The sequence below is a fragment of the Mangifera indica genome, chromosome 3 (assembly GCF_011075055.1).
Source record: "Mangifera indica cultivar Alphonso chromosome 3, CATAS_Mindica_2.1, whole genome shotgun sequence".
Lineage (NCBI taxonomy): Eukaryota > Viridiplantae > Streptophyta > Magnoliopsida > Sapindales > Anacardiaceae > Mangifera > Mangifera indica.
Window position 1 is genome coordinate 4,084,285 of NC_058139.1, and position 12,197 is coordinate 4,096,481.

The 12,197-nt window shown below is 33.3% G+C and overlaps 2 protein-coding genes across 4 annotated transcripts; both read left to right on the forward strand.

The window, feature by feature from the left end:
• The first annotated feature begins 4,311 nt into the window (after nt 1-4,311).
• LOC123210001 (serine/threonine-protein kinase SAPK3-like) lies at nt 4,312-8,323 on the forward strand. Of its 3 annotated transcripts, none has more exons than XM_044628148.1 (10): nt 4,312-4,470; nt 4,648-4,776; nt 5,230-5,304; nt 5,869-5,970; nt 6,100-6,153; nt 6,230-6,322; nt 6,508-6,600; nt 7,394-7,498; nt 7,598-7,696; nt 7,817-8,323. In XM_044628148.1, exons 2-10 carry the CDS (start codon nt 4,654-4,656, stop codon nt 8,087-8,089), a joined length of 1,017 nt encoding a protein of 338 aa, XP_044484083.1. In that variant the 5' UTR covers nt 4,312-4,470; nt 4,648-4,653; the 3' UTR covers nt 8,090-8,323. The 3 variants fall into 3 exon arrangements, with proteins under 3 accessions (XP_044484083.1, XP_044484081.1, XP_044484082.1); XM_044628146.1 differs by having other exon boundaries at nt 4,315-4,470; nt 4,626-4,776; XM_044628147.1 differs by lacking the exon at nt 4,312-4,470 and having other exon boundaries at nt 4,477-4,776.
• A 2,551-nt stretch (nt 8,324-10,874) lies between these two features.
• Nucleotides 10,875-11,716, forward strand: LOC123211051. The gene is made up of 2 exons (XM_044629566.1): nt 10,875-11,460; nt 11,571-11,716. The coding sequence occupies exons 1-2, from the start codon at nt 11,118-11,120 to the stop codon at nt 11,585-11,587; spliced, it is 360 nt and encodes a 119-aa protein (XP_044485501.1). The 5' UTR covers nt 10,875-11,117; the 3' UTR covers nt 11,588-11,716.
• The last annotated feature ends 481 nt before the right edge of the window (nt 11,717-12,197 follow it).

A 12,197-nucleotide genomic window follows, 5' to 3' on the forward strand; every position in this document is an offset into this window, starting at 1 on the left:
GTCTTTGAAGTCACCGGGTGTCGTGCCAAAGGTCCAGGATGGATGCTATGCCTTGTGGTTTGTATTTTATGTTGATTTTCTTTTTATTTTTTTTCTTTCATTAAAAGTGACACGCTCCAAAAGCTTGAATTGGACTGACAAGATGAAGTTCTGTTTTGGCGGTGAATTCATTCATAAACTTGTTGAGAACGGGACAACAACGGCCCTCAATTTCCATCAATCTCAACGACCTTAGTTTGAAAAGCAAGGCAAACCGCCTAAACGTAGCACTATTGACACGTTTGGAATCATTGTTTCTTTTGTCAATGGTTTGTTTGGTTACGTATCACCCAAAACTAACTACAATGAACGCCACATCTTGCATGCGCCATCGTAATTAATAAATAAATATAAAAATTAACTTTATAAATAATTTAAATTTGTTATTTTAATGTGATTGAAAAGTGCTTTGTGGTCGGCAACATTGAAAGGATAGATGAGCATTGTGAGACAAAACCCATGTGATTTGTCATTTAATAAGAAAAAAAAAATTAAGAGATTTAACTTTAATAGGTTGTGATTATGCTGCTCCCTAATTACTTTTCTCGTTGTTTTTTATTTATGTGCTTGGAAGGTTAAGACGGGTTTAGTTGATTATATAACGACAGCACCGGATGAGCCTACTCTTTTTTACTTTTTTAATTAATTAAAATAACTTTTTTTTTCTTTATATAATCACTCCCTTTTTTTAAGATATATATATATATATATATATATATATATATATATATATATATATATATATATATATATAACTTAAAATATCTAAAATACTTTTAGATTTTATATTTATTTAATCAAGACTCATTCAATTAAATATAAAATTATTTAATCAAAATATAAAATTTACCCACTCATCTAATAAAGACTAAGATATAAGATAAAAATACAAAATTTTCTAATGACTTTAACAGTGAAAAGGTTAGTCGGGTGATTGGTCGATTAGTCAAACACTCAGTTAATCAATTTATTTTTAAAAAATCGATAACCAACTAATTTATTTTTAAAAATTGATTAGTTAGGTGCTTAACCGATTGACCAATCTATCCAGGTAACTCTAAATTTCATAATTTTCTTATTTTAAATGAAAAGTCAAATTAAAAAGTGATTATATTTGTATAATAAAAAAAGTAATTATATATATATAAAAGATAAAAAAATAACTATTTTAATTAATATCCTTTTTTATATAACGTTATTGAATCTCCAACTCAAACTCTTTTGTTTGAAAATTTTGCATATTTTACTATTTAAACTATCATTTAAAGATAAACGATCAAATATTGCTATCTTAGATATTTTTTTATACTTAAGAAATCAAATTCGTGATAAGAAGAAATTACTTCTTTCATATAATATTATTGCTTCAAAGTTACACTTACATACTATGGATTGTAAATGACTTGTCCTTATGTTGAATTTTTTGCAACCTACCAAGGCAAGAACCGATTATAGTAATAAAATATTAATAAATAACTTAATTTAATTTGTTACGGTGCGTTTAGGAAGAAATTAATTAAAAATATTAAGATAAAAAGGCCAAAATCTTCAACCGTTTTGCTTAATCAAAAAAGATAACTTAAATAATAATCAAACCGTAATTATCATGCCTAAACATTGAAGTTACATCCGACCTTAGATTAAAAATAGTTAAATAAGTAAATCGGTGGATCCAAGTTATTGATACAAGAGGAAACCACGACAAAGTGGTGAAGCATATGGTTTAACCTTAGCCGCTTGTAAATATAAACCTTCAACAGTCTTTCGTTTATATATTTAATTTGTATATTAAATTTAAAGGGATAATGTTCATCTTAAGGCGAGGGTAATAATATCTATGATGCACATTTGAGAAATTTGTTTGGATTATCGTCATAACACCAGGATGTCGATATGGGAAAAACACCCAACTTCTGAATCTAATGTAATCTTTTATTCTACTCGTTAACTACGTCTAAGGGTCAACGTTCTAGTAACCTCCCACGGCAAAAGTCAAGTAGATAAGTCTAATTTTTATCAGTTTTTGCTACGTAAACAAATAAAGATTCTCGATGCCTCCCTTTGATGGTACACCGTTCAAACAAATCATACTGTTGAATTTGACCTTTATAAACTTTTGTGGAATACGTATAACAATTATTTTTCCATCATAAGCTTTGGGAAAAGTGATGGCTTGTCATCGCAAGATTGTAACTAAAGGTGGAAACCATAATTTTTTTTTTTCCCCAAAAGTAATAAAAATATTTCAAATGTATATAGGCAGGAAATTGTAATAATTAATGATAGATTCGAATTAAATTAAATTTGAATTATAATAAACTATTAAAGAGTTGAGATGATTGATCGAACTCAAACTCATTTGTGAATTATAATAGAAAAACAGAAGATGCTTTGAATAGAAACTTAAATATAAAATGAAAGAGAAAAACTCAAATAACGATTGATTCAAACATTACTAGCTGAGAAGAAACTTCAAATCTTCCTTAATTGTCTTATCTTCTTCACTCAAACCCTTCAATCCGATTGAAAGGACAATTTGATCCAATCAGTGATCAGGTCAATTGATCAATGGTTGGATCGGTTAACTATTAAAAAATAATATTAATTTTTTTTAGATAATTTAAATTAAATATATAATTTGATTTATTTAACATTCAAGTAAGTTTAATTTGACTGTGTATATATATATATATATATATATATATATATATATATATATATATATATATATATATATATATATAAACTTTTAATTTAAATTGTTAAAAAATCAACTTTTTTTATTGATCAAATTAAACCTAATTTTATGTATAATTTAATTAGTTTAATTAATAATTAATGGTTTAATTAACCGAATCAACCAGTTCAATCTTATTTTTAAAGCTATATCATTTGGTCATTTAACGGAAAATTGTTAACAAGTATTAATGGGTGGCCTGATAATTATGTGACATCTAAGTGTGGGCACAGTTTTGCAATATCAAATAACGAAAGGCAGTGGGTGGTTTCGAAACCTCTTGTATTTAAAGCCACAGTTACGTACAACCACTGCTCAATTAGCCCCCCAACAACTTTTATTAATGATTAAAGCAGGGGTATTTACTATAAAAAGCTTGAAGCTCACATGTATTGATTCTATATTTATGATAAACAATCGCATCAACAATTGATGCCAAATTGATTAGCCCATGTGGCTTTTGGAACCATTTTCAGCGCAAAACTTGCATTTTCCATGTAACGTCATTTATTTGTTTTCATCTAAGTCCGGCCCAATGTTTGGTTCATTGAAGTGAAGCCCAGAAATATGCTGTTCAGAAGAAATTTTATTAAGAAAAATAAATCATATTCTGTATAATCTAATTATCATACAGATAATATATATATATTCATCATCGAGGAGGACTAAAATTATCATAAAAAGCCTATTTATTCATTGTGGGTCCAAAATTGCGCCTTAATAAACACTTGGAAACATTGCTTCTCGCGCCTTATCCATACAATCTGATTTTGGACCCAAAAATTATCCAAATATTTAATCTTGAATTAATCAAGTAATGCGATGCTAAAGTTGAGCATGTGGGTGAAATCGGGCCATCCATCTGGGCCGTCCAAAATCCTTGTGCATGTGAACAATATTCTAAGATTCCTAAAAATTGTTTAAGGGCGCGTGCTTGCACAGCTTCAGTATAAGACGGAGAGTAGAAACGACAAATTCGACGAAAGTCGCTGAACGGGGGACCCAGGAGACAAACGTGGGACGTGGGGGCTGATTTACATCTAAAAATAATAGAATTCAGACAACGAAACCTATGCGGCTATGCCTCCCCCAATAATAAATAATGAGAATAATCTTACAACGCTGTCATGATACGCGTGTATTTTTTTGGAAATTGGAACCCACCCTTTACGTCATCCGAGATTTAAATAGTTCTTACAGCTCCCTCAAACACTCTGCAAGTTAATTCAGAGAAGGTCAAAATAGACCTTTAATGTTAAAATAAAGAATTAAAGAAATTTCTAAGGACTATTTTTTAATTTTAAAAAATATGTTTTTAGTTTATAATTTTTTTAAATACCAGTAATAAGTTTTTTTAATTTTTATAAATTATTCTGTATTTTTTTAAAGAACACATTACAATAAAATTCGTCTAATGAAACTATAGAGGTACCATGGTAAATTGAAGCGTTTAAATGACTTATTTCAGAGTTGATGGGGGTAACTTGACAGCTTGTATTTTATGAATAACCGTAACTTTACTTGAACTATGACTCAATGACTACTTTATTGTGTTTAATCTACACCTTTCGTTCATCTTTCTGTTACACTATGAGATGGACTGTTTGTTCGTCTTCCTTATTCTGACGAGCCAATGACCTGCTTCTACATATTTATATACCGCAATTTGCTTCTATTTTAAGTCATTACATTACGTAAGACTTTAGAATATTTCTGTTGTTATTAAAGAGTCGGTTGTTGGGAAATAGTCTTCTTTCCACACACAACTTTTCTCTCTACTTTTCTTCTTGTTTTCAACCTTTATATTCACATATAATCCATTTGGGTTCTTTTGGTATTGGATTTGCAGTGTTGTTTGTTTGTGTCTGAAGTTTGCGATGGAGGAGAGATATGAGCCTTTGAAGGATCTCGGGTCTGGAAATTTCGGGGTGGCTAGATTGGTCAGAGATAAGAAGACTAAGGAACTTGTTGCAGTCAAATACATAGAAAGAGGGAAGAAGGTAGTCATCTTTTGTCATGTCTGATTATTTTATAAAACCTGTATGTGGCAGTGCCATACTGATGATTTCTGTACTGCCGATTCCAGAAATGGGCTATTTTGTTCTTCTTCAAATCATTCTCTTCGGTCAATTCTTTTCTTTCCTTTATATCTGTTATTACCGATCAATTACTAGCAGATGAATTTCAACGTCTTGGTGGTTGGATGAAATATTCTGTTTTGGAGGATCATACAGGGGACAATTATATTATAAATATATGTTTTTATTTCTGAAATTTTTTATAATGGGAGGATATTGTCTATGAATATTTGTTCACTTTATGAGTTTACTTCACAAGTTAGGCCCACACACTGTGATTATTAGACTGTTTTAAATGGAGGAGGAAATGTTGTATTTTCAGTAGTTTAAGCCGGGTTACTTTGCAAGTAATAAGAATTTTGTTTCTGGTTTCAGATTGATGAGAATGTTCAGAGGGAGATCATTAACCACAGATCTTTGAGGCATCCAAACATAATCCGCTTTAAAGAGGTAAGACTGTACTTTGTTTAATTTGACTTTTGAAGTTTGTAAATGTTAAGGGGACAATATAAGCATATGGAGAGTCTGGATTTCATATAATTTCACTTAATGTTTTGTATTGATTTAAATTATTAAACCTTATAAAGCATTTTCTGTATCTGTTTTTATTCCATCCTTATTTGTTTCTCTTACTGTGACCAAAAGATTAATTGGTTGGACAGGACAATAATAACTTATCGTTATTTTCTCCAATGTTGTTACCATTTATATCGCAGAACAATGTGAACCAGGAACACCATAGCCATGCATGGAAATTGAGTTATATGGCAATCTTGGAGAAAATGTTTCAATAGTTAAACTTGAAAATGTAAAACTAATAAATCCTGCCTTATTTAATTTTCTTTTTTGGTTCAAGATACACAACTGCTGTAAAATTGCACCTTTTTTTCCTTGAACTTTGTCAATTGAAAAACCAATACAATGATGGTCTAAAATTTTGTGAAATCCGTGAATTTTTTACAGGATTTGGTGTCTTGTATTTTACATTTTCAATAGTTACATTTTTACCTGCAGGTCTTGTTGACTCCTACTCAATTAGCCATTGTCATGGAATATGCCGCTGGTGGTGAACTATTTGCCAGAATTTGCAGTGCTGGTCGATTTAGTGAAGATGAGGTTGTATTATGGAGCTTGCTTCCTTAATTTATATCTTAGGTCACTCATCTCTTGTCTAATTGGTACTATTGTGATGAAAGTGACTTTCTTACTGCTTTTTTTTTTTGGGAAAAACCCTTTTCACAACAGGCAAGATTTTTCTTCCAGCAGCTAATATCTGGTGTAAGCTACTGTCATGCCATGGTATGATGATATCTGAGTTTAATTTTACATCTTACGTTATGATCCCTACCTTATATACACATTGCTTTTACTTCAGGAAATTTGTCACAGGGATCTGAAGTTGGAAAACACATTATTGGATGGAAGTCCAACACCACGTGTAAAAATATGTGACTTCGGTTACTCTAAGGTTAATGTTTTTAGTTGAATAACAGCTTTGTTCACTTGATCAGGGCACATAATTCTGCTGCTTTCTACCCTTTTTTTTTGAAAGAAAAAAACTCAACTGTAAGGGTTAATAAGTCATAAATTTATATCTTACATTATAGTCCTTAGTTTTAACTTTCATTATTGTTATTTCTTTACATCTTGCAGTCAGGATTGTTGCACTCACAGCCCAAATCCACTGTTGGAACTCCAGCATACATTGCTCCAGAGGTCCTGGCACGAAAGGAATATGATGGAAAGGTATTGATTTTTTAATTTTCATCTGATTTTGTTGGTTCCAATAAACATTTAGTTGGTTAGAATTGCTGATGGAATTATGGAGACATCATGTGGATCAGTAAATGATAGGAGCACTCAAATGATAATATGAACCCACAGCTTTAAACTCCTCCATTTTGCCTAGATCCGCATCCATGGCTTAGACACTTTAGAGAATCAACAAATGTGTGAAGGCCTATGCCACTAGACCGCATAGCCATTGGAAAACATGAGAAACTACATGCTTGTCACATTGGTCTCTTGTTTCTGTGGAGGCTCTTATTCAAGAGCTCCTAATAAATTTGAATGCAAAAGAATTTATATTAGACATAAAGCCTCTTACTAATGGTACAAGAAGTTAGTGATCCATAAGATATTTGGTACCTGGGCAGTGAAATAATGATGCTAGAAAAGAAATTTTATTCCTACTGATAAACTTTTCCCCAAATCTATCTTTGCTGGTTTATTGAGTTCTTATTTCAAATCATTCATATATGTGTCTATTATGTTGTGTACTACTGTGATTCTTATGGTGCTTACAAAAATTTAGCTTCTGTGTTAATGTTATATGCATCAGTCATTTAATAAAGTAGTGCCGAGCTATGTAACTTTGATACTTGTACAAATAGTTAAAGAATTCTCTAATCTAGTATCCACTTTCCTTTGTGTTTGCATTTTGTTCTTAAAATTTAACTTGGGTATAACATCTCAATGATAGTAATAACAGTGAGGTCATATTGATTTTCTTGGTCATTTGATTGCTTGTGGCTTGTAGATTTCAGATGTTTGGTCTTGTGGTGTGACGCTCTATGTGATGTTGGTGGGTGCCTATCCCTTTGAGGATCCAGAAGACCCTAGAAATTTTCGTAAGACCATCGATGTGCGTCTCTCTTCAACACTATAGTTCTATGATTTGAAGATTCTTCTTTCTCTAGTATATCGTATGTACTGAAGTTCTATCTTTTATTTATCTTAACAGAGAATAAGAAGTGTTCAGTACTCCATACCCGACTATGTACGTGTGTCTGCAGACTGCAGGCATCTCCTTTCTCGGATTTTTGTTTCTGATCCTTCAAAGGTAATCCCTTTTTTGTTGGTGGCATTTTGTTCTCTAAACATTATATCTGCCATGAAATGGAATTTGTATGAATAATCGTTTAAATGTTTGTATACTGATCCTGTTCTTTCCTCCTAATAGAGGATTACTATCCCAGAGATCAAGCAGCACCCTTGGTTTCTAAAAAATTTGCCGAAAGAGCTTATCGAAATCGAGGAAACAAACTTTAGGGAAGCATTACATGACCAACCATCTCAAAGTGTTGAAGAAATAATGCGAATCATACAAGAAGCAAAGACCCCAGGTGAAGGAGCCAAAGTGGGCGCACAAGCCAGTGCAGGGGATGATGACCATGATGATTTGGAGGGCGACATAGAATCTGAGGTAGATGTCAGTGGTGACTATCTTCCCTGACTTTACAAATCAGATGGAAAGGGATTTGTATTTGAAACGTGTAGTGTTCTCAATCAGCAGTAGCATTAATTAATAATGTGTTGGCAAAATTGTACAGTATATTGGATAGTGTTGCCTTACAATATTAGTACTGAACCAATTTGGCTGCACGTACCATGTACTGAAAAGGGTTCTTGTATTTATTATGAACCACATATAACTATTTTGCCTTTATGAACAATTTTTTTCTGGGTATGTTCATCTTTCTTGTTGCCCATAGGCCATTGGCTTAACTGAGTGCTTCGCCGTTTCACGTGTCTATCTGCAAACCAAAAGAACATAAATTTAGCCTCTCTCTCTCTCTCTGGTTTTTCTTGTTTTTTGTTTTTTCTCAGGTCTAACTTTCCCGTGAAAATTCCTGGCACTGGTATTTATGAGCCTTATTGCCTTTAGTTGTTACCGCTGTCTATATGTGCATACGTGAAAGAAACTAAGAATGTTAGATATATCTGTCTATCTATTTATGAGACCTAGCTACTGGGTATTTACTCAATAAGATTTTAAGAAGGCCAAACGACTATTTCCCACCCAAGGTTTAGCGTTTTCTCAAATGTCCTCCTTTTAATTATGGAAACACTAAACACCCACCCATGACCGGTTAGATTTAACATAACCCTAACGTTTAAAAATTTTATCTCTTTTTGCCCCCCTAAACTTTAAAAATTAACATTTTTTCTCAGCCTAAGTTTTAAAAAATTGCAATTTCACCCTAGGGTTTGGTTTTGAAATCTCCGGCGACCTCTCCGGCTCCGTTGCCGATGGCCTCTCCCTCCCGAAGTAATATCTCTTTCCGGTGATCTCTTTCCTCCCATTTGGAAGTCCGATCGACGTCCGGAGACGTCGTGGGAGACGAAGAACTTCGTCAGGGAAGACGAAGTTCCTCGTCTTCCCAGACGAAGACGACGGCTTCGTCTGGGAAGACGACGACTTCGTCCTCGTCTAGGAAGACGAAGAACTTCGTCCTCGTCTGGGAAGACGAAGAACTTCGTCTTCCCCGACGAAGTTCTTCGTCTCCCACGGTGTCTCCAGGCATTGATCGGACCTCCAAATGGGAGGAAAGAGATCACCGGAAGGAGAGGTTGCTTCGGGAGGGAGAGGCTGTCGGCAACGGAGCCGGAGAGGTCGCCGGAGATTTCAAAACCAAATCCTAGGGTGAAACTGCGATTTTTTAAAACTTAGGCTGAGAAAAAATGTTAGTTTTTAAAGTTTAGGGGGATAAAATTATATTCTATTTTAGTTTATTTTTAATATTATAGCAAAAATAATGATTTTACCCTTACCACCGTTAGAGTTTTATTAAATCTAACGGACCATGGGTGGGTGTTTGGTGTTTCTATAGTTAAATGAGGGAAATTTGAGAAAACGCTAAACCTTGGGTGGAAAATAGTCGTTTGGCCTTTTAAGAATTGAAGTTGTTAATTAGCAATTTCGATAACCGAATTTGAAATATGTTTAATGATTAAGTCCCTCTTCTTTTTATTTACTGCCACCCAACATCGCATAGGCACACCAGAGTCTCCTCTTAATAAGTCCTCTTAGTTCACAAAACTCCCAACCTCCATCAAGTCAAGCAAATCTTACTCCATGTTCATCTTCGTCCCCACCTCCTTCATTTGGTCAAGCATCTTCATTTTTAGCTTCAAGAGATCACTATTTTTAACATTTTTGTTAAGGTTTGTTCTATCATCGTTCAAGAAGAATTACTCAAAGATAATAAAATTTAAGTCATTTGACTTAATCTACCCTTTTGTATTAGTAATTGTTTACCACTACTATCACTATTTACTAATATCTGTTGAAACACTAAAACATATCAAAATTTTCTCTAAACCTTAACAAATCACAAAAGAAAAATGCGAATTATGAAACAATTATTTTGTTTGACTACACTATTGACTGAACTCACCAAGACCCAAGATTTTGCGGCCTTGACACAACACAACCTGTGGTACACTGGGGCTCACCATTTTTAGCACATCACAGAACAACCCAACCCACCACCACCTCTATCTCTATTTGTATAATCTTTCACAACAAAATTTTCTCATCGAAATCATACTGTAGTTTTAAATAGACGTTTGTTAGTATACCAAACAATTATAATAGCTCTACAAGAAAATTGCTGAAGCTACACAGCTAATTGTTAAATGATATATGCTACATCAATGATGTTCCTCAACAGATATTCGATTTTATTTGTGATATATATGTTTTATATTTAGCCGACTTCCTCAAACCTTCGATGACACTCTAGCTAGCTTGAAAGTAGAGGTCGGCGAGCATTTCCATGGTCAAAAACCACGGGGCTGATACTGCCATAGCTGGTGCTATTTTAGTCCATGGTCAAGAAGATGGTGTTTGGTCCATGACCATGAGTGGCTACAGTTATTCAGAGTTCTCCAGTCAAACCGAATTAATAATAAGGTGGGTCAAATAAAAACAAACAAACAAACAAACAAAGAGACCGGACATATGAAAGTGATTCCACCTAACTCTATTCTATACCCACCTAACATGACTAAACATGTATACATAGATCGATCTACCATCAACTTAATCATGGTATGGAGGAAATTTTTACCATTAAGAAATTATGCGAACCTTGGCCTTCCTAGCTTCCTCTTCAGTTGTGGGAACATTGCTGGCTTCCACTACAATTTTTTCAACCAGCTTCCTCATTTGGATTTTAGACGAATCTCTCGCAGGTTTCCCCGATTTGTATAGCTGATTGAAAGGGAAAGAAACGAGAGATCGATATTCTTCCCGTGAATTTCGTCATTATAATAAGTTAATCACTGTATTACACGCTATTATTCCAAGCATCTCTTACTAGTTTTCCACTTTCATCGGCTTTAATTTTATACATCCCTTATGAGCATTAAAAGTCAAATATTCAACGGGTCAATGTAATGATATGGAGAATATATATATACATATATATGAGGTTTATGGGTAAATATATCATGAGTGTGAGAGAGAGGAAAGAAAGATGGGGAAGGGAAAAACAAGGGGAAATAGATCATTAGGCTTGATGGTTTTAGTAGTTATAGTTTTATTACTAGCGGGAATGTGCGAGATAAAGATCATAGCAAGTGCAGAGCTCAGTGATGCCCAGTGCAAAGAAGAAAGGAGAATTGCGCTTAACGACTGCAAAGCGGTGCTGTACGGGAAGCTTCCCACACCGGCGTGCTGTGAGCGAGCCAGAGTTAGCCATATCGAGTGCATATGTCCTGTTATTACGCCCAAGTTGGCTGCTCTTATCGACGTCAACCGTGCCATCCGCCTCATTGAAGGCTGCGGAAGAAGAGTCCCTCGTCACTTCAAGTGTGGCAGTAAGCTACATCTCTCTCTCAATCTGCTGCATCACCAATGTTTAATTCTTCTTTATTCCTTTTTCTATCTTTACCAATTATTTCTTCTTCTACCTTTTTCCATTTTGTAGGTATCACAACTCCATGAAAGTTGAAACCTGCGGCTGCCTCGACTATGCTTTCACTACTTGAAGATTAATTAAGTTTAATATTACTAAACCATGGTGTATTATGCAACACCAAATACATATGAATAAATGGATGTTCGATATTATTACATACGTGTAAGTGGTTGGATTCAAATCCTTGTTGTGACAACCGTGCTTAGTGGTACATTTTGAGCAACTCGACATTGCATTAGATCGAAGAGAGGACTAATATCGTTAACAGTATAAGTTCAAAATTAATTCACTCTTTTTTATCTTTAATAGCTATCAAAGGGTGGGCAAATAGATTTCTCAAATTCAAAGAGAGAACAATGTTATTTCATCAAAGTTTGGGTGGGAAATAAACTCTGTAGTGTGAATTGTGAAAATAACTATATTTATCTGAATCTATATGATAAAAGTAGAAAATAATATATATTATAAGATGGATTAAATTAATACAATATAATAAATATATCATACAATACGATACAATACATATTCTATGATATAATATATATTATTAAGACAGATCGATATATTTAAAAAAAATGATGATATAATAAAAATATATATAAAAATTTTAAAAGGTTTATAAATATTTTATGATAT

Coding starts and splice junctions, on each gene's coding strand:
- LOC123210001 (XM_044628148.1), top strand. CDS start 4,654: ATGGAGGAGAGATATGAGCCTTTGAAGGATCTCGGGTCTGGAAATTTC. Junction 6,323..6,507: donor GTGACTTCGGTTACTCTAAG/GTTAATGTTTTT, acceptor TACATCTTGCAG/TCAGGATTGTTGCACTCACA. Junction 6,601..7,393: donor GAAAGGAATATGATGGAAAG/GTATTGATTTTT, acceptor TGTGGCTTGTAG/ATTTCAGATGTTTGGTCTTG.
- LOC123211051 (XM_044629566.1), top strand. CDS start 11,118: ATGGGGAAGGGAAAAACAAGGGGAAATAGATCATTAGGCTTGATGGTT.